The sequence below is a fragment of the Typopeltis vanoorti genome, chromosome 12, assembly GCF_054136105.1.
Source record: "Typopeltis vanoorti isolate ZY-2024b chromosome 12, IOZ_Tvanoo_1.0, whole genome shotgun sequence".
NCBI lineage: Eukaryota > Metazoa > Arthropoda > Arachnida > Uropygi > Thelyphonidae > Typopeltis > Typopeltis vanoorti.
The window spans coordinates 139,072,066-139,093,529 of record NC_143560.1 but is presented as its reverse complement, the minus strand read 5'-3'; the positions used below and the strand labels follow the sequence as shown (position 1 = coordinate 139,093,529).

Genomic DNA, 21,464 nt, shown 5'->3' with positions numbered 1-21,464 from the left:
CTTAAATGGCGGAAGACTTGGCGTTACGCCACTTGCGACTGCTGCTGAATCCACCATCATTCTTTACTGCCGAGTAGCGTAATCTTTAATAATTATTCAATTAATAAATAAGAGGGAAAAAAAGTACAAACATCAGAACATTTAAGTACTAAATATAATTAAATAAAATGAAATATAACTAAATACAGTAACTTAGCTTCGTTTTGTCTTCCACCGTTACGCGTTCGATTCTGACGGTACCAAAATATATTATATCGCGACAGCAACTAACTTCCAAAAAACAACCACTGAAGTACACTCGTATTCAGGAAACAATTTAGCAAACAATAAAAATGAATATCGTTATTCATTTTTATTGTTTGTCCTAAGTACTTGTATGAGTCAACTTGTTCTATAGGGATGTTATCACATAGGTGACTGTCACTTGTGTAGACGTTTTTGATCCATTTTGTTTTTTCTAGATTCATTTCTAAGCCTATCTTACTGCTGTTTGTGTATACTTTTTCACCCATTTCCTCTAGGTCTTTTGGGTTGTCGGATATCAGTACTAGATCATTGGCAAACATAAGAATTTGTAACTTTTCACCATCTATGCTTATTCCTCCGTTTAGGTCTATTTCAGAATGTATTCTAAAGTGCTGGTAAATAGATTTAGGGGCATCACATTGCCTTGGCAGACCCCTCTCTTTATATCTATATTTATAGGTTGATCAAATAGGGTTATTTGTGTGGTCTGATTTTTATTAATTTCTTTTATCATGTGGATATAAGTAGGGTCTACATTTATTTCCAGTAAGGCACTAATGACTGCATTGTGTTCTATGGTATCAAATGCTTTTTTAAAATCAATAAAGAGGAAACATAGAGGGATTCGGTATTCTGCATTTTTCTATTAGTTGTGAAATGACCTGGATATGATCTATTGTGGAGAAGCCTCTTCTGAATCCTGCCTGCTCTCTGCTGGAGTTGTCTTTGAGAGTGTTTTGGATTCTGTTCAGTATTACTCTGTTCATGATCTTATATATGTGATCATGATCTTATATATGATTTTTGAGGTTTTCCATTCCTCTGGAATCTTTCTTTCTTTGAAGTACCACATGAATCTGGCAGCTAAGGCTTTGAAAATAATTGGTCCACCTTGTTTGATTTCTTCAGCCTTAACATGATCAAGTCCTAAGGCTTTATCTTTACTCATTTTCTTTAGGGCATGTTCTATTTCTTCTGGAAGTACATCTGGTATATTGCTTGGTTTTGGAATGATAGGTTCTGAAACTTGGCACTTAGTTGAATAGAGATCATTATAAAATTTCTGCACAATTTCTTCTATCATTTTTCTATTAGTATGTTTTTCTCCATTTTGATCCTGTAAAGCAGATGGAATTGACTGTTTAAAATTTAAGTCTTTCTCTATTTTTTTCAGGCTGGTTTTTGCCTGCACTGCTTCTCTTAATTTTTGTATCCTGAAAGCTTTGTAGTCTTCTGGAATTCTTTTCCTTAGTAACTTACAGATAATTTTGTATTCTAGAAATTTTTCTTCAGATTTCTTCAGTTCTTTTCTCTTTTTCAGTAGTTCTATAGTTTAAGGTGAGAGTCGTTCTCTTTTCTTTTGTTTCACAGGAATTTCTAATTTTTTCCTGCACTCGTTGAATTTATTAATAAAGTCGATATAGTCATCATTTGTGTAACAGTTTTGAATAGTCCATTCGGTCTCTTCTATGTACTTCCTGAACTTGTGTTAGTCTATTTGTTTTATGGTTTGATGTTGCCCTGATATGTTGTTCTTTTTTGTGGTCTATACTTATAATGGCTCTGAGGAGTCTGTGGTCAGAATCTATGTTGAAGCATATTCGCCTATTGTACAAACATTTTGTAACAGTCTTTTACAGTCTGTTAAAATGTAGTCAATTTCATTTTTTGTGTCTCCATTTGGTGATTGCCAAGTCCATCTTCTTCCTAGGCATTTGTTTCTTCCTAGGTGTTTGATTAATAGGATGCTTCCAGTGCAAGGCACTGGAAGCATCCTATTAATCAAACCCATGGCCGAAACTATATATCTTTCTCATGATTTTCAGGCTGGTTTTTGCCTGCACTGCTTCTCTTAATTTTTGTATCCTGAAAGCTTTGTAGTCTTCTGGAATTCTTTTCCTTAGTAACTTACAGATAATTTTGTATTCTAGAAATTTTTCTTCAGATTTCTTCAGTTCTTTTCTCTTTTTCAGTAGTTCTATAGTTTAAGGTGAGAGTCGTTCTCTTTTCTTTTGTTTCACAGGAATTTCTAATTTTTTCCTGCACTCGTTGAATTTATTAATAAAGTCGATATAGTCATCATTTGTGTAACAGTTTTGAATAGTCCATTCGGTCTCTTCTATGTACTTCCTGAACTTGTGTTAGTCTATTTGTTTTATGGTTTGATGTTGCCCTGATATGTTGTTCTTTTTTGTGGTCTATACTTATAATGGCTCTGAGGAGTCTGTGGTCAGAATCTATGTTGAAGCATGTTTGCCTATTGTACAAACATTTTGTAACAGTCTTTTACAGTCTGTTAAAATGTAGTCAATTTCATTTTTTGTGTCTCCATTTGGTGATTGCCAAATCCATCTTCTTCCTAGGTGTTTGATTAATAGGATGCTTCCAGTGCCTTGCACTGGAAGCATCCTATTAATCAAACCCATGGCCGAAACTATATATCTTTCTCATGATTTAATGTCCCTAAGTGTCGCTGAAAAAAATTCAATTGGCTTATTTTTCACATCACAATGTTTAGTTTCTAAATGTTATTGGAGTTTCGCAGGTTTCATGCACTTGTTCGACAACACTTCATAACATAAAACACATTGGAGTTTTTGCTCACTTTCATCTCCACACTAAGTAAACCTGAATTCCAAATATGAACTGTTATATTTCCTACTGTATTTTTTCTTTGAACTTGTTTCTTCTACTTTAATAGTATCAGATTTACTTGCCGTTACATGTGTATCACAATTAGGGATAGCATCAACTGTTTCATTTGCTTTTTCTTTTCAAAGTCCTAGTTCTAAGCCACTTTTCCATTATTAAAAATCGTTTCCGAAAAATATATAAATACTGGGGTTAACTCATGACACACTTTGTCCAATTATCAGTTAGCACTTCTGAAGATATACTGATCCTTAGTTAAAGGAGAAAAACCTTCAATAATAAAAATCAATAAACAACAAGCAGTTGGTTGAAATGTGGATAACAAATGTTTATTTCAAATCTGACAAAACAGCAAGGGAAAGTGGAAGCAATAAAACCCTATTGTTGTTCACTTCACCCATCTTTTATTACGTGAACATTCTGTTGCATACAAATTATTATAGCGACGGAATGTTCATGGAACATTCTACCGCTATTTGTTCATTTTTTTTTAAGTATTAATTTTATTTCAATAATTTTTATTTACTTATTCAATTTTAATTTGTTTTGTTTGGATAATTATCCAAACAAATTTGTTTAGATAAAAAGAATATCCAAAACTAACCTCTCAAAAGAAGATAATGAAGAAAATAGAATATTAGACAAAAATTGCAGATTATAATCTGCAATTTTTGTCTAATATTCTATTTTCTTCTGATATTTCTGAAAATTATCAGAAATCATGTATTTAGAAGAAAAAGCAGGAATATGTGAAGAAGCATACAAAAAATATGACTCCAAGACCATTTATGAAATAGAGATAACTAGAACATACTCACCTGATCCAGTTTCAATATTGCAAAAAGATGGAACCACAACAAGTAGCCTTGAAACAATAAAAGAAATCTGGATTAATCATTTTAAAGAAACATTTGCAGCTGAAGAAAACATAGATCAAGATGAATTCAACCCAGAAGAAACTTCTGACACAAAAGACATACTAAATGAAGAAATACATAGAGTAATTAAACAAATGAAAAATAATAAAGCACCAGGCATAGACAACATTCAAAAAGAACTTCTAGAAAAAGGGGGAGAAAGCATAATAAATTACCTAAGGGAACTGTTCAACAAAATACTAAAGAAAGGAAATTTACCAACAGAATGGAGAACAGGCCAGATCATACCTTTTTTTACATATTTCATGAAATGATTATTACCCGAGACCCCATAGAGTCAAAGACTCATCTGGGAGATCCTTTTATCATACACACACACACACACACAGTTCATCATACCATGCTTTAAAAACACTCAAATTTTCTGCATGAAAGAAACCTGCTTCTCACTCTTCTATTCACATCCTCTTTATACAGTTTCCAGGGATGACCTCTGGTTCTCCCCTGATCTCCCACTATTTTCTGTAAACCCTCTCCAGCACTGATCCTATAACAACCCCTTACTAACTTGTAGGCCTCTATCATATTTCCCCTCTTCCACCTGTCCACCAGACTCTGCAAGTTGCATCTTCTCAATCATTCCTCATACTTGACATTCCAGAGGTTAGAAACTACTTTAGTCAGTTATCTCTGGACCCTTTCCAGCATCTCTTTGTCCTTCTGAAAACCAGGTGAACAAATCTGGGCACAATAGTCCATGTGTGGCCTAATCAAAGCCTTATACAATGGAACAAGAATCTCCTTACTTCTGCATGTCAGTGTCCTCTGCATCATTCCCAGAAGCCTTTGTGTTGTCTTCAAAATTTTGTCTGTGTGTCCCTTAATTTCAGATTCTTATCCACTATCACCCCCAGATCTCTTATTTCCTCCACCTCCGACAATAACAAAACCCAACAATCTACAGTTTAACACACAAAAACCACTAATGTGATATTTATCATATTAATGTTGCCCTTTTCTTGTCAAGTCATAAACCTGTAAACTTGCAAGCAGTAAATTAATTCACTTAAATCTGCATAGCTACAAAAATCCATCGCTATTTGCTGAGTTCAACTGAATGTACTGTAGGACAGTAGGATACTCTGAACAAATATGCCTCTGCAACTTGCTGACATCAGCATCAATTTTCCCACATGGTGTGCAGGCTAAAAGTAACTATCAGAGCATATTGAATTGCAATGGGTTAGAGTAATATTGGAGTAAAGACATTGGAGAAATTACTAAATAAAATAAGAGGCAAGTAAGATTTATTATGTAATTAATTTTTAAAGTACATACAAAAATTATTGACTGTAAATTAGAAATTCTGTCATCACATAATCACCAATCTTGTAGTTCCACATATACCCTTTCTTCACAAAGTCCACACATGGCTGGCAACTAAAGTAATTATATCATGGTCACTCTCACTAACTGGAGGGAGATTGACACATCCTCACATGCTCTCTGTTACATACTGTCTGAGGTAGTTTTTCCCTCAAAAAATTCATTTCCTTTACTTCCATTTGCTCTTGTCATCCCAATCTATATTGCCTTAATTAAAATCACCTATAATGATCACTGTTTTCCTGTTTGCTTCGCTAATTTGCTTATACATTTCATGGTCAATACCCTACACATTCCCAAGTCTATAGCAACATCTGAGTAAGTATCATTCTATTCATCTCTATTTCATGCCATACTGCCTCAAAATCACTGCCACTATTTTCCTCTTGCCTATCTACCTTGTATAGACATAACTCCTTTTCTATCATCAATAGCACTCCATTTCCCTTTTTACTCTTTCTGTCTTCATGAAATACATCATACCCTTCCATTTCTATTCCTGTCAGGATATCGTCCTCATGTAACCATGTCTCACTTATTCCAATAATTTTTGGGTGAATGAACTCAATCATTGCAACCATTTCATTTCCCTTGTGTCTGATACTTCTGGCATTCATATACAAACCTAACATCTCATTCTTGGATCTACAACAAGTTTCTCTGATGCCACTTATTAGATGTTACTTCTCCATACTTTATACTTTCCTCCTTAATCATCCCAGAACCTTCTTCAAATCCAACTGTTTTTCCTACATCCCACTTCATCCCCTTCCCTTTTTTGTCTACACATGCATTCACATCCTCTTGATGCATGAACCTTTTTCACATTGTGTTCTTCTTTCCACCCTGAATCTCCCCATTTCCTTGTTTGTCTTGTACACTTATTCTTTCATTCTCTATGGAAAAGTGGGTCACCTGAGTCTCCCAGTTTATCTTGTACACTTATTCTTTCATTCTCTATGCTCGTGCAACCCACTTCTCATTCTCTCTCTCCTTCTCAATCTCTCCTTCCTTGCTCTCCTGCTCTTTCACATTGCTCATTCTTCATTCTCTGCACTCATTACTATTCATTCTAGCAGCAGTCTCTCCAAATGACCTGTACCAGAACATCGTCCTTCAAGCTCATTCCATAGATAAACTTCATTCCTTTCTCTTCACACATTTCCACTAATATATCATTCATAATCCTTGCTCTCCACCTCATCTCATCACTGTCATACTTGGGCAACATACTACCTTTCCTATCACACTTATCTTTTATCCTTCTCAGTTATTAATATCTGAGACCTCTAGCTATTCAAGAACTATATGCACTCACCACTTCAACAGGCAAACTCTGCCACTTCATGCTCTTTAAGAGAAAAATCTATTTCCCACCCCTTCTTAACCATAGTATTCTATCAGATGCCTTTATAAGTCTAACATTATTGCAGTGTATTCATTCCCTTCATTCAAATAATCTGTAAAATTGTTATATTATACAAGCAAATTGCTAAAACGTGACCACTCTTTAGTTAACCCTTGCTTGCTGTTTCTTGAAAAGTATAGCTTTTTATCTCAATTCCATTTCTGTATACAAGCTATCATCAACTTCTCTAAATTCTTCACCATCACTCCAGAATACTGATAGCCCACTAGTTAGACACATCGGTTTTTTGCACTACTCTTGTGCAATGGAACCATCATACATTATTTCCATTCCTGTAGTGTCTTTCCTGAGCTGAGTCTCGAGTTATATAAACATGCAAGTGCCTACTCAATTCAGTTGAACGTTCCTTTTTTTTTTATCCAGGTTATGCAATAGTTTTTGAACATCATTTTCATTGCTACTGTCTCTTCATCCAATATAGTGGTAGCATTGTGTGTGTGTGTGTGTGTGTGTGTGTGTGTGATGTCACATATACCTTGTAGATATATGTGAATGTAGAAGCTTGACTTTACAGAATGCAGTGGAAGTAGATGGTAGTGTTTGTTGTGGAAGTAATGACAAATATAATATGAGAGAGGAAATGAAAGGACTGTTGGAAGAAGCAAGAAAGAAAAAATGAGTGAAAACTGTTAGTTTATTACTGAGATATGACAGTATCAAGTTAAGATGTATTGATAGCAAATGATTCATTGAAAAGGCTGTGTAGAAGAAATGGATGGGAGATTTTGGATGTGTCGAGTGAGTTCTACAGTAGAAAATGCTCGTATAAGAGGAAACTAGATCATCATGGGAGAAATGGTAAGAATATGTGTGCAAATTCAGCTAAGGTATGCTAACACAGTAGTGATATGAATGTCACTGAGCATAGTTATGTATCTGAAAAAGTGTGCTTTGGGTTCTGACTTTTTGAGTGTATCTAGGGAGGAAAACGACAAAGTTGCCCTACTGTACCAAGCAAATTACAGATTTAAGTATAAGAAAAAAAAGTCAGTTGATAACTTATGTCTGTACACAAATGCTAGCAGCACCAGGAACAAAGAAGTTAAACTTTGCTGAATAATTATTATTAACATCTGACCTCCATGGAGTCAAAGGAGTCATTGTGAGAAGTCCATACTCTCATGTAAAAAGATAATTGAATTGTGCCTTAAATCCACTCATAGTTTCTGCAGTCACCACACACTCAAGCAATGCATTCCACTCACCAAACACTCTTCATAAAAAGAACCTACTTCTTTCTTCCCTGCTCACACCTTCCTTATATAGCTTCCAGGGATGGACTCTGATTCTACCCTTGTCATCCTCAACTCCATAAAAAATCTATTTCACATTGATCTGGTAACAACCCATCACCAACTTATACGTCTGAATAGCACATCTTCTCCCCTTCTTCTATTAACCTGATACTGATACTTCTCTGGACCCTCTCTAATACATTCTCATCCATCTGAAAACCAAGTGATCAAATCTGCACACAGTAGTCCATATGTGGCTGATCAAAGCCTTATTCAAGGGAATCTTAACCTCTTTGCTTCTGCATGTCATGTCCTTCTCATTATTGCCATAATCCATTGGAATGCTCTTACAATTTTAGCAATGTGATCCCTAAACTTCAAGTCTCTATCCACCTTCACTCAGATTTCTCATCTCCACCTCCTTCAATATTTTTCCATTAAATTGTACACTCTATTTTGCCTAGCAAATTTCAAGATCTTACACTTTTCTGCCAACAAACTTAATGCCACCTGGCTATCAAAGCTAGATGTAACTGGGATCAAGTGTAAAACGTATAGTTTTTTTAGGAATAACAGAACAGAGATCAGGGACAGTATTGCTAATATCCAATGATTCGAGTTCAGTTGAGATAGCAACGGATGAAAGCACTAAACAATGTCCCATGTAGCAGAGTGCATTTGAAGATATCTGGTATGAAGTGGATGTCAACAGGATGAAATTTTTGGTGGGGATGTTACTTTATACCTGGTGTTCAGTTGCTGAAGTCAATAAATGCAGTGCCAAATTACTCTGATAAGTACAAAGTCAATAATCAATATGGATGACTTAAATTATCCAAACATTGATTGGGCAGTAGAGAATGCTCATAATAAGAATGAAGGAGAATTTGTCTGCACAGTTAGCCTGGTGGCTGTGCGCTTCGCAACCATATGCCTGGGGAAGGAGTGTCCTAGGTTCAATTCCTTGGTGACGTGAGGAGCTGAAGGATCTTCCTCCGCCATAGCCAAGTTAGCTGGTCTTGGGCATGGACAGTAGGGTTTTCCCCCTCGTTTATCCTGGGGTTTTTCATCCCACAAAGCAGGCAAACCAGCCTTGAGAACTAAACATTACAGACATAGGATACGCTGGGGCATAGGGCTGACCACCTTATCCTGTGAATGGTGTCGAGGGTTAATCAATCAATGATTAATTAACCCTCGACACCTCAAGGTAAAAGAGGGAAAAGGGAGATGAGATGAGAGAATTTATTGAGCTGTTGCATGACAACTTTCTCAAGCAGCATGTGGAAGAACTTGAACTCAAAAAGTGTTATTAATTATAGCCTCCAAAGGGATCTCAGTTAAAATGTGTGTTTTTCCCACCTGCTGGTGCCTGTGATCTAAAAAAACTCCAGAATTATGATCAACTCAGAGAATTTTTTTTTTTTCTCGTGATATTAGTTACTGAATGAAAAAAGGATGTCAGCAATGCACAAGAACTTTCAAAAGATGTTTAAATGTGGCACTAAAGCAGAGGCTAGAAAAGTTATGAGTATTCTGCAGAAAGCTAAATTGGAATAAGAAAAGAAACTGGCTGTGCAGGTTGAAGGCAATCCTAAGGAATTTTATTATTAGGATTTACTTACTTGCTGCATGTAACAGAAAGAATGAATGTGGAAGCATGACTTTACGGAATGCAGATGGTACCCTTCTGTCAAAAGCTCATGTGATTGTTAAATAATGAGTGTTTACTTTGCTAAGATCTATCCCTAACTAGATTGAATAAATGCTGTGATAAATTTTGTATGAAAATCAGCAATAAAAAAACAAAGACAATGTCAAGATGTAGTATGGCATTTATTTAGAAGTATAACATCATCTATAGAAAGTAACGAGCTGAGATATGCATATCTAATTTTGATATCAGGTTTAATACCACTATCCTTTATAATGTGATTGACATAGGTGACGAATAACAAGAGATAATGTACACCCATGTCTCACACCTGATTTAATATCAAACCATCCTTTCCTTTAGTGTTACATGGTAATTATTATTCATTTTAGACAAATTATGGACTCTACAACTGTGTTATAAATAATAATTTTTAATTTCCCAACGTTTAGACCTTCATATTAAGGTCATCATCTGGAGTATACACATGTATATACAGAGACAAGCTAAATAACATTTCACATAGTATGCTAAGGAGACAATGATTTGATCAACAGTTATTCTGCTGACCTGACCTCTAGCAAAAATAAAATAAAATTAAAATAACTACATCAATGCTATATTCTGTTTAAGACAACATCAGAAAAACATTCTTTCATATAGATTAATTTTATTACGGTAAAAATGATGTCCTAATTTAACATGACAATTGTTATATTAGATATAAGATCCTGGATTATCTATGGTCCTATTTATAATTAACTCTTAGGGAGAAAGGTTAAGTGGGTAGAATATGTGCCTTCCATATTCTTGGGATTTTTAGACCCTCATTATTGTTAAGATTAGGGTGGTTGATAAGCATCTCACAGGCCTCCTTAAATTTATGTTCATACCATGCTTTGGTGAGATGTAAACAGCAGATGCTTTTCCAGTTAATTCTATGTAAAGCATTCAGGGCATGATCAGAAATTCCAGCTTGACCATAGTTATTATATTTAATGTGTTGTTTATGTTCCTTTCTTCGGATAGGAATTGTGCATCCTGCTTCCCCTACATAGGGCAAATTACAGGTACAATGAATATGCTATACTCCAGGGTGGACAGGATCCTTGGATGAGTTCAGTAAGTTCTTTAATTTTGCAGGAGGTTTAAAGGTGGCTTTAAGGTTGTATTTCTGTAGTATTTTGTTTATTTTATCTGATATCCCTTTAATGTATGGAATGGTTACAGTTTTATTGTAGTCTAGTTTATTTTTGTTTTTAAGTGAGATCTTGTACAGAATTTTGTTGATAGTATTTTGGCTGTAACCAATTTTTAGAAGGGTATTGCTGATAACTTTTAATTCATCTTTAATAATGCTTGTTCATTGGAGCAAATCTTCAAAGCCCTGTTTTTTAGTGTATTAATGACACCTAGTTTTTGTGTTAGGTGGTGGTAGGAGTTTGTGTATATATTGGCCAGTGTGTGGTATATATATATATATATGTGTGTGTATTAAAAGTTGACGAAATTGGTCTCTTTTGGAAGCATATGCCAGCAAAAACTTTTCTAGCTAAAACCAGTGGTTAAATTATAAATAAGCTCTGGGGCCCTTAAAATAAGGATCATAAATGTCAGACTATTGCTAAATTGTTGCAACATTTTTAAAAATTTTATTTATTTATTCATTCTGGTGGAGTTAAAAGCCATCAGGCCTTCTCTACCACCACCAGAAACATTAAATGCAGATACAAATACAAATTTTCAAATTAATATAATACTTCTAACATATTAAAAGATAATTCAATTTAAGATAGATAAACATATGTGCTTACTCATATCAGTAAATTAAATTTGAAATATAACTAGTAAAATGTACAGGAAAGCGCACAAAAATATCGGGGCTTACTCTTAGTTATCAGTTTTCAGGAGGTCTACAATACTTTTCACAAGGCTTCCTTCGATTTGTCTGTCTGCATAAAGTCTCTTTTTACAATAAGCAATGTTTCTTCATTGGGTCATCCAGTGTTTAAAATATGGAAGAGGATCCCACTGGGAAATTGGTGGACCACAACTACTTACTGTCAGCAAAGATGAGACATTTTTAACCATGAGCACATTTCTTGTTGGTGTCACAATATTGTTCATAATGCTGAACCCCTGCTTGCACTGCATTGCTCACTGGTATTGTTTCAACACACTTCCGAAGTTTCTTCATGCCATCTGACACATGCTTACCTCCACTGTGCTTAAAATCCCTATAAGAATGAGGCTAGAAAGCTCAGATAACACATCCATCATTATTCCTAAATTGTTTATGAAGTACATTTCTTTAAGTTTACTGGCTAGCCCTTGAAATGTTGCTCTTTCTTTACTTTCTTGATTTCCATCATGAGCTGCATGTGTAAAGAAACTGTGCAATGATCAGTAGTTATTCCAAATAGCTATTGATCTTTGCATCAAGTTTTCAGCCCGAAAACTTGATGCAACCCAATGAGTTGACAACATCTTTCTCACTTTCGTGAGACTGCAGAATAACTGTTTTGCACATTTCCTTCCTTCATGTTAGTTCTTTGGAGACATACTAAAAGCCGAATATACCTTATCAAGAAACACTACAAAACGATTTGTTGTCATAACATCTTTCATTGAATCATGCACAGTAAGTTCTAAGCAATGATATACAGTGCTATATTAAAAATGTTGTAAAATCTTTCATTCATCAATGTTGCCAAACCTGCTCGTTTCCCTAGCATAACTGAGGCCCCATCCGTACATAATCCAATTAGAATTTCCTGCAGGATTTCATTTTTCAGACCTTGATTTTCAAGACACTTCATAAGTGAGTTCTTAATGTCCATTGTTTTGGTGCTTTCTAATTGAATTAAATCAAAGAATAGTTTTATAACATCACCAGCATTTATTGCACCCTGTATATACACTATCAGAACAGTCTGGTTAGATATGGATGTACTTTCATCCAGAATAATAGAAATTTTTGTTCTATGGTTTATAATGCTGTCAACAATTTTGTGTTTCATTAGTTTTGCAATATGATTCACTATCTCAGTGCATGTCACATTACTATGTAATGCACACCCCACATCTAGTCCATTAAGAATCTGAAGATCAATTAATTTTGGATGATCTACAAAAAGACGATTATGCTTTGCAATATGATATGCAGTGTAAAACACACGGCACATGATTTCATGAGCTAAAGACTTCTGTTCTTCTACAATGTGTCACAATGAATTCTCACTTTTATTTCTAATGAAAAATATAAGAGACAGGCCAGGAGAGTGACTAGTATGGTAAGGAAGGCAAAACTGGAATATGAGAAAAGATTGGCTCGTAGATCCAAGGAAAATCCTAGGGAATTTTTTTAGCTATGTGGCCAGTAGGAGAAGAAATGACTGTGGAAGAACGACATCGTGGGATAAAAATGGGAACAGAGTGACTGATGCAGAGGACATAGTGGAATTGTTCAATGAACACTTCATTGAAATATTTCATCCTGGAGGAATCAATTTTAATACTAGAGGGATAGGGCAGGTTCAAGGTTTAGAGGTGCAGGAGGCAAGTGTGTTCCACATACTGAGTACGCTGGATGTTAGTAAAGCGATGGGACTGGATGGTATTTCACCACGAGTTTTGAGAGAATGTGCTAAGGAACTGACAGTGCCTTTGACCTCTCTTCAATGAAGGTCTGGCTGCGGGAAAGGTACCCATGGAATGGAAGGACGGTAAGATAGTGCCATTGCATAAGGGTGGTAGCAGACTAGAAGTGTCTAATTATAGGCCAGTTTGTGTGTCATCAGTAGTTAGTAAGATCTTGGAGAAAGTAGTGAGGGACCGTATACAGCATTGGGCAGATAAGGGTAATGTTATCTGTGAGAGTCAACATGGATTTGTTAAAGGGTGCTCTTGTTTTAGCAATATGCTAGCCTTTTATGATAAAGTTACAAGAGCATTAGATGAGGGAAAGGCATATACTGCCATTTTCCTAGACTTAGCAAAGGCATTTGACAGGGTTCCACATAATAAGCTGATATTCAAGTTGCAGCACATGGGTCTGGATGTCAGGATTGGCTGTCCGATAGGTATCAGAGAGTTGTGTATGATGGAGCTGTATCAAAGAGGCAGAAGGTTACAAGTGGTGTTCCACAGGACTCAGTGCTGGGACCTATATTGTTTAACCTTTATATCAATGACTCCGTGAATTGTAGGGGATATTCAGTTGTTTGCAGATGATGCGAAGCTGGGAAGAGTTATTAGTAATAGTGCAGATGTGGTAGCCCTACAAGAGGATTTGAATAAGCTAGACAGATGGGCAAATGAATGGGGATGTCAGTTTAATGCAGCAAAATGTAAGGTCTTGAGGTTTGGGACATTAAACTGACATCCCCTCTATGGGAGGAGTTAAACTGGAGGAAGTAGGGGAGATAAGAGATCTGAGGTTGATGATTAATAGAGAACTGAAATTTAGGGGACATATTGCAAAGGTAGTGAAGGTAACACAGAGGATTGCTGCAATAATGAGAAGGACACTGACCTGCAGAGATAAAATGGTTATCATTCCATTGCATAAGACTCTGATCAGACCATACTTAGACTATTGTTCTCAGATCTGGTCCCCAGGATTTGAAGGGGATAAATTTACCGTGGAAAGGGTACAAAGAGGCGGATAACAAAGATGGTGTCAGGACTGTACAATGTTAGTTATGAGGATCAGGTGAGGGAATATGGACTGCAGAGTTTGGTGGATAGAAGTAGGAGAGGTGATATGATTGAGACTTTTAAACTGTTGAGAAGTGGTTACAAGGTTGACACCGGGGAGTTCTTTCGCTTGGTTGAATAGTGGGAAGGAGTCATGACAAGGGGCCATGCCTGGAAGTTATGAAAGGAAACTGTGAGAAAGAGGGTGAGGAGTGGTTTCTTTGCATGGAGGGTGGTTGAATCATGGAATGCATTGCCTGATGGAGTGGTGAGATCGAGAATGGTCAATGCGTTTAAGGAGTGGTATGATAGACTTTGTGTTTCCTAAGAGGGACCTCCCTCAATGAGGCTTGATAGATTTGCCTTTCTTAGAAAGGACCTCCCACGATGAGTCTTTGACTCCATGGAGGCCTCAATAATAATAATAATAATAATAATAACAATAATAATTGCTTCTGGCACTTTTGTGAGATTTGGTATCTCTATGTTCGTAAATTTTCTTTCTGAGTTGCTTTTGTTGGCATTGTTTAAACTCTTCCCCTTTAATACATATTAATCCATTTATCCATTCTGATGCTAAGTGAATACTCTGATATGAAGAACTTGTGCATAGGGTCAGTACTTCTGCACATGTCATACACCCCAAACCTCTGTCCTTACAAAATAACCAATTGTATTTACCTTTGAATGCTATGCACTGGTCGAGTGCCCAACAAGTCGGCAAATCTTTCCTTTCATTCAATGTATTCATATTATTGCATTGCAAATGATGGGAATCCTGTGTTTCTGTGGATTCATTGCAGACTTATTTCTCTTCAGAAACTACACATAAACTGTCATTACAAACTCGTTTTGTATTATCACTATCATCCGAGCTATTTTAAAGAAGGTACCAATGTACTTATCCATAGGTGAAATAGTAGGCCTACATAAACACAAAAATATTACACTATTTTCTTTGTGCTTCTCACAATCATGACACTGTCAACAACGGTTAGTAACCAACAGTTAAACTGCTAATCTGCTGTTTAACTGTTGGTTACTAACCGTTGTTGACAGTGTTGCCAACTAGAAAAGACAAAATAATGCTATGAGTCTGTCAAAATTCCACTACACTATGCTGCAATAATGTTTGCTTGTCGATCACTGCAAGATTGACATTACAGATAGCTCCAAACCTCCCTATCCCTTTCATTATGCATTTGTAATCAGGTGACTGTTGATATTGACTTTATATACACATTCAAAAGTATAAACAATTGTTGAATAATAACACAGTAATATAAGCATAATTACTGTAAAGGGAGAAAAGTCACAAAACAGAAAAATGTTCTGGGTTCGGGCCCAGTGCATAAAAAAGTTCCGGGACCAGGCCCCGGCTGAATTTAACCACTGGCCAAAACTGAAGCATCTCAACCAGGATACAAAGTATCTAAAGATCATCTTACACTTTTTATTAGGAGGCAATGCAGAAGGCGACTTTAAATTCAAGCCTATTTTAGTTTATTGTGCGCAAAATCCAAGATTTAACATTATTAAAGAAATCAGCACAATTGGAAAAGAACTTGGTAATGAACTGGATAATGAAGATGTGAGAAATTTGCTCGATACCCATTCAGAACATTTAAGCAAGAATGATCTATTTCAACTAGAAGAATAGTGTGCATATGAAGAAGAAGAAGATAAGGAGTGAGAACAAGAAGAGAATGTTACAACTAAGAAGCTAACTGCAAAAGAACTTGAGCTAGTTTTCAATCACATTGAGTATGCTAAGGAAATTTTGTTTGATGCCTGATATGGACAAAGTTTTGGAGTCTGCTGAAATCTGTATAAAGTGATTGCCAGCTATTGCAAATTGCATGACAAGATGAAAAAGTTGACACAATTCAAACATTTTTACTTAATTTCTTTTCTTTTCTTTTTTTTTTTTTCATACAAAAATAGCTCAATCAAATGTTTAGACATAAAATAAAAATTTAACCAATTGATTTTTATTCATTTTTATGATTTTATCATCTAATATAGCTTATACTTTAACTGATGGATGAATTACGATTCTTATTTGCTTAAAGCACATTAATTGATTAATCGAATTAAGCGAGGTTTTCCTGTATTTATAACATGGTTGTAGAGTTCATAATTTGTCTGAAATGAACATCAAACCATCTCCTTGTACCTCCTAAAATTCTAATTGCCGACTTACAACTCAAATATAGAACAGTATTGCTTGACTTAATGTCTTATTTACACCATATAACTGTACTATTTTAAAAAGCTTTTGTGTTGACACCTGGTCATATGTCTTTTGTAGATCTACAATACTTAAATACAGATCCTATTTGTATTCTCATGACTTCTCCATTATTTGTCTTAAAATAAAAATTTGATCCTGACAACCTCTATTTGGCCTGAATCCAGCTTGTTCTTCAAAGCTTCCCTTCCACAATTTTTATTACTGTTTCTCAAGTATACTTGCATAAATCACCACTAAGAGCCTCCATTGCACAATTGGAAGAACAATGGAACATCGTGCCCTTTGATTGGAAAAGACCTGAGTTTGATTCTCGTTGTGATGAGAGGACCCTAGCCAATCTCATACAGAGGTAGCAGGATTTTTCATCTCATATACATGCAAATAAGCCATGAGAACACATGCAGTTTACAGACAAAAAATACTGTTGTTAGTAGTGGTGATGGGATGGTAGATGGAGTTGATAGTAGTAATGTTGCTGTTGTGTATAGTTAGAGAATTAAGTAGTAGGGGAGACAGCAAGAGATATGTAGCAGAGAAGAGCACCCACCCATGATAAGTCCTTTGACTCCTAGGAGTTGTCACAATAATAATAATGATATTACCAGAAACACTTGGTAGGGAAATTGCTCTATAATTCTTGCATTCAGTTTTATTTCCCTTTTTTAGAGATTGGTAATATGAGTGCTCTACTCCAATCATCTGGAATTCAACCTTCTGACCAGGCCTTTTGAATTATGCAGTGTAGTGCTGTAAAACTTTTGTACTTCCATATTTTAGAAGTTTTGGTCAAATATCATCTACTCCAGCTGCCTTTCCACATTTCAGGTCTGTGATAGCTTTTTCTACTTCAAGTACAGATATATTTAGATATTCCACATGGCATTCCTGTTGAGTGTTTTTTACCACCATGCTGTCACTGCTTGTTTTCATTTAGTAATCTTTCAAAGTAATTACTCCGTACATGAAGAATATCTTTATCTTCAGTTTTCATGTCCCCTTCTCTAATTTCTTTTAGAATACTCTTTTCCCATTTCTGAGCTTTTTCAATAGCCTCCAGAATATTTGCCACATTCCTGATATTTATTTTATATGTTCTGACTTATAAGAATATGTTCTTACAAGTCTTCTCATGACTTTTGTTTAGCTAATTTTACATGATGCTTTGCTTTCTTGCATGTATTTTTCTCTGTATTCCCTAAGAGCACAAGCTGGCTTACTTGCCAGGAAATTTTGATATGCTTTCTTCTTTTTCCTGATTGCCTCTTTAGCTTTCTGAGTACATCATGGAGTTCTGATTTTTCTATCCTTTTTAGAGTTTGCCACTGTATCTCCAAGGTTTGGTTCTTGTTTTCAAACTCTTTCAGTTTTTCTTGAATGATGTAATGTAGTTGCATGTTTCTCCTCCATATTTCTTCTGGCACTGAAATTTTAAATTGTTCTAGTTTAATTTTAACTCAGTTGCATTTCTACAGTCTGTGAATTTCAAGTATAAATTATGTGTAAATAATAATTTGAAAAATCTTATCCTTATCCCGATAAGCTGCTAACCTACAATTGTTATGTTACACCCTGTACATTCCTGCTCTTAGCTCCATTGTTACTGTTATTGATGTGGACATTCTTGGGGTATTTGCTCCACCCAGAAACTTACAGGACATACATACATCACTAATGTAAATGATTAATAATTTATTTGCCAGTAAGGCAAAGTATTTTTAATCACAGCTGTTCTTTCTCTCCCTTATATTCCCCACTGTGAGACATTGCTAATTAATGATAATGCATACATTTTAGTAATTCAGATATGCAAAACAAATATAGCATTCTCCTTAATTATAATTTCTAATATATCCTCTTCCCCCCCCCCCCCATACACACACAGATTTGGTTACAAATGAGGAACCTGTCACAATATGTTGCATGTCCAATATGAAAGCAAGAAATTCTAGTGGGGGAGAGAGCATTTTCTTTTGCCCTACCAGAAGGGGTTAAGGTGGCAGTGAAAGATGTCTAATTATCCTGATGTGAAGGGGAACTCTTGTTTTAGTAATCTGGTCACCTCTTTCAATAGATTAACAAGAGCAGTGGATGAGGCTAAAGCATACACTGTCGTTTTTTTTTTTTATTTTGCAAAAGCATTTTACAAGGTGCCATATGACAAATTGGTTTTTAAGTTGCAACATATGAGTTTGGATATCAAGTTATTGGATTATTAACTGGTTTTCTGACAGATATCAAGTTGTATATATATGGGGGAGCAATATCAGGGAACAGGAAGGTTACAAGTGTGGTTCCACAAGGTTCGGTATGGACCATTACTGTTCTTTATGTCAATGATATTATTACAGGAAGATATTCAATTGTTTGCAGAATATGTGAAGTTTTGGAGAGTTGTTACTAATAATGCTAATGTTTTGGTTCTTCAAGAGGATTTGAATAAGCTGGAAAGTGGCAAATGAATAGGGATATTAGTTTAATGCAACTAATTGTATGATTTGAAATTCTGGATCCATAGATAGGGTGAATATTGAGGTGACTGTAGACAGAAATTTGAAGTTCAGAGGGTATATTGCAATGAGTGTGAAGATATATCAGAGAATTACTGCAATATTCAGGAGGACATTGATCATGAGAGATAAAAAGCTGGTGGTCCCATCGAATAAAGCTACGATCAGACCACATCTGGATTTCTGTGCTCATATCTGGTCACTGGGACTGGGAATGAAGTAACCTTGGAGAAGATGCAGAGACAGATAACAAAAATAATATCAGGACTGTACAACATTGATATGAGTATAGACTGAGGGCATGCAGACTGCAGAGTTTAGTGGATAGAAGGCAGGGGGGTGGGTGGGGCAGGAGGTAGTGCAAACAGTGGATAAGTTTAAGGAGTGGTGTGATAGATTTCGTACCGACTAGCATTCTCTCTCTCTATTTACAACATTGATACTTCCAGAACAGAAAATCTTTCTAAGTATGTCTGAGAAAACGATATATGGGATTTCCATAAAAGAATGCTAATATTTTAAATTCAATTATTTTTCAAATATTTACATTTTACAATATTCACTGACATGGAATGGAATATTACAACTCAGAATGACTACCAGGACTGCTATGTATAATGCATAACATTATACATGTCTGCAAGGAGATGTGCTTTGCATTATGGGAGATACTGAGACAAGGAGTGATGAGAGCTTGGTCCACCTTTACTAGAGTTGCCTCAGTCCTGAGGATACTTCAGGTGCAAACTTTGTTTGCTTACACTTGGGTAAAAAATTAAACTAAATTTATTATAGGCTACCAAGACAATAAACTTCTATCTGAACATAAATAAAAATTCAGTCCAGTTCATTTGTGATTAGTGCTTGTGTGTATGTGCATGTTTATTTATGTATGACAATACCTGTTTTAGTATAATTTAAACATATCATTTACTGTTTTTTTTTGTTTTTTTTTTTTCAAAATTTAAAGTTTTATCTGGTCTTTAAGTAAACACCAAAGCAATCACAACATCAAGAGGTTGGTAACATAACACACTCTTGAGCTAGGCCATATCACCTTTAAGTTTAAAACCTAAAATGACAAATCCTTTCCAGCTCATAAAAAGTAATTGTCTTAAACTAGTTACTAAAATAAAGAGCCAAAAGGCTTCAGTTCGGTGATGCAAAATTATATAAATCAAGTGGATATTAAATCTAGCATTATTTCTGCCATATATGGACACTTGGACAAAGCAATTATGTCTTATATAAGGCCTGTGCTAGGGCAACTTTTAAATGCCGGCGAGTATATTCCCATAAGCTTTCCTGTCAAATTCATACGAAACTTTCATGGTTTCTACATTCGGCTTTGAAATAATGCTGAATTTAATATCCACTTGATTTATAATTTTGTATTAAACTATATCTGCACATACCTGTTGGTGTTTTATAACATACCTCTTCATTATAGTGAAAATATGTAGCATGTGTAATTTCAGATGAATTTATTTCTTTTCAGTGTATCAAGAACAGATTACTTGAATACATTTGAATTCTTGGACAAGCTAGCAGAGAATTTGAGAAAGAAATTATGCTCTTGACTTTCTACAGCAAAATTATAATAATGGCTATGTGAGATTATTTTTACTTACAGATTAATGAAAATTATGGAATAATCATATTTGATATACTTCAACAATTATATTTGCAGTACACATTGTGCAAATTTTTGCACGTTATCACATTCCAAGCATATTAATTCGTATCATATACAGGGAGTTTTTATGAATGTGGAAATGTTTGAGATTTTTCTGTAATACTATGTATATTATGGTTGTCAATTACCGGAACAAAGAAATAAAAGAATTTCCAGTAATGTTTTGATGATTGCTTTTTAATGCAACAGCAAAAACAAATGTACACTATATCCCTATTCTTTGGAATAGCCTTCCTCATCTAGCTGTTCAAGAAGAAGAACACAAGATTTTTTTTTCTCTTGTCATCTCCTAGCCCAACACAGTAGAGATATACTATAGGTCCTGTATGAAACTAATGTTTAAAAAAAAAAAAAATTAAAAAAAAAAAAAATTAAACCCATAACTTTGATATGCTGATTAACTAATATTACCATATTTTCCGGTGTATAAGACACAACCAAAAAATTTAATACAATTTTCTGGAAAAAACCTAAACTTTAAACTATGATTTTAAAAGAAAAATGGATAAAATAATAGGTAATTTTTAATAGTAAACTGACCTTTCAGAAACCTGCAAAACCCATGTCACTGTCATCTGACTCTTCTCTATCATCATTAATTTCTTATAATATAGAAATAATTTTGTCTTCATATTCTTTTGGCATTTTTTGACTGATTTTTGTTTTTGTACGCATACAAAGTCCACTGCGTTTCATTAAACAGTAACACCATGACGCACCACCTTTAAAATCTTCAATGTTACACTCACAGGCTACTTTGACTGCATGTATACAAATCATTTTTGTTGAAATGGCAATGCCATTTTGCCGATTTTCTTGCACCCATTTC

At 35.1% G+C, this 21,464-nt stretch overlaps 1 protein-coding gene across 1 annotated transcript in view; it reads left to right on the top strand.

Moving 5' to 3' along the window:
• Idh (isocitrate dehydrogenase [NADP] cytoplasmic) overlaps nucleotides 1-20,794 on the top strand; it is a 295,030-nt gene extending 274,236 nt beyond the window's left edge. The window contains exon 12 of the mRNA XM_090402020.1: nucleotides 20,438-20,794. Within this exon, the coding sequence (XP_090258146.1) occupies nucleotides 20,438-20,519 (82 nt within the window). The 3' untranslated portion in view covers nucleotides 20,520-20,794. The remainder of the gene's footprint in view (nucleotides 1-20,437) is intronic.
• Nucleotides 20,795-21,464: the final 670 nt, after the last annotated feature.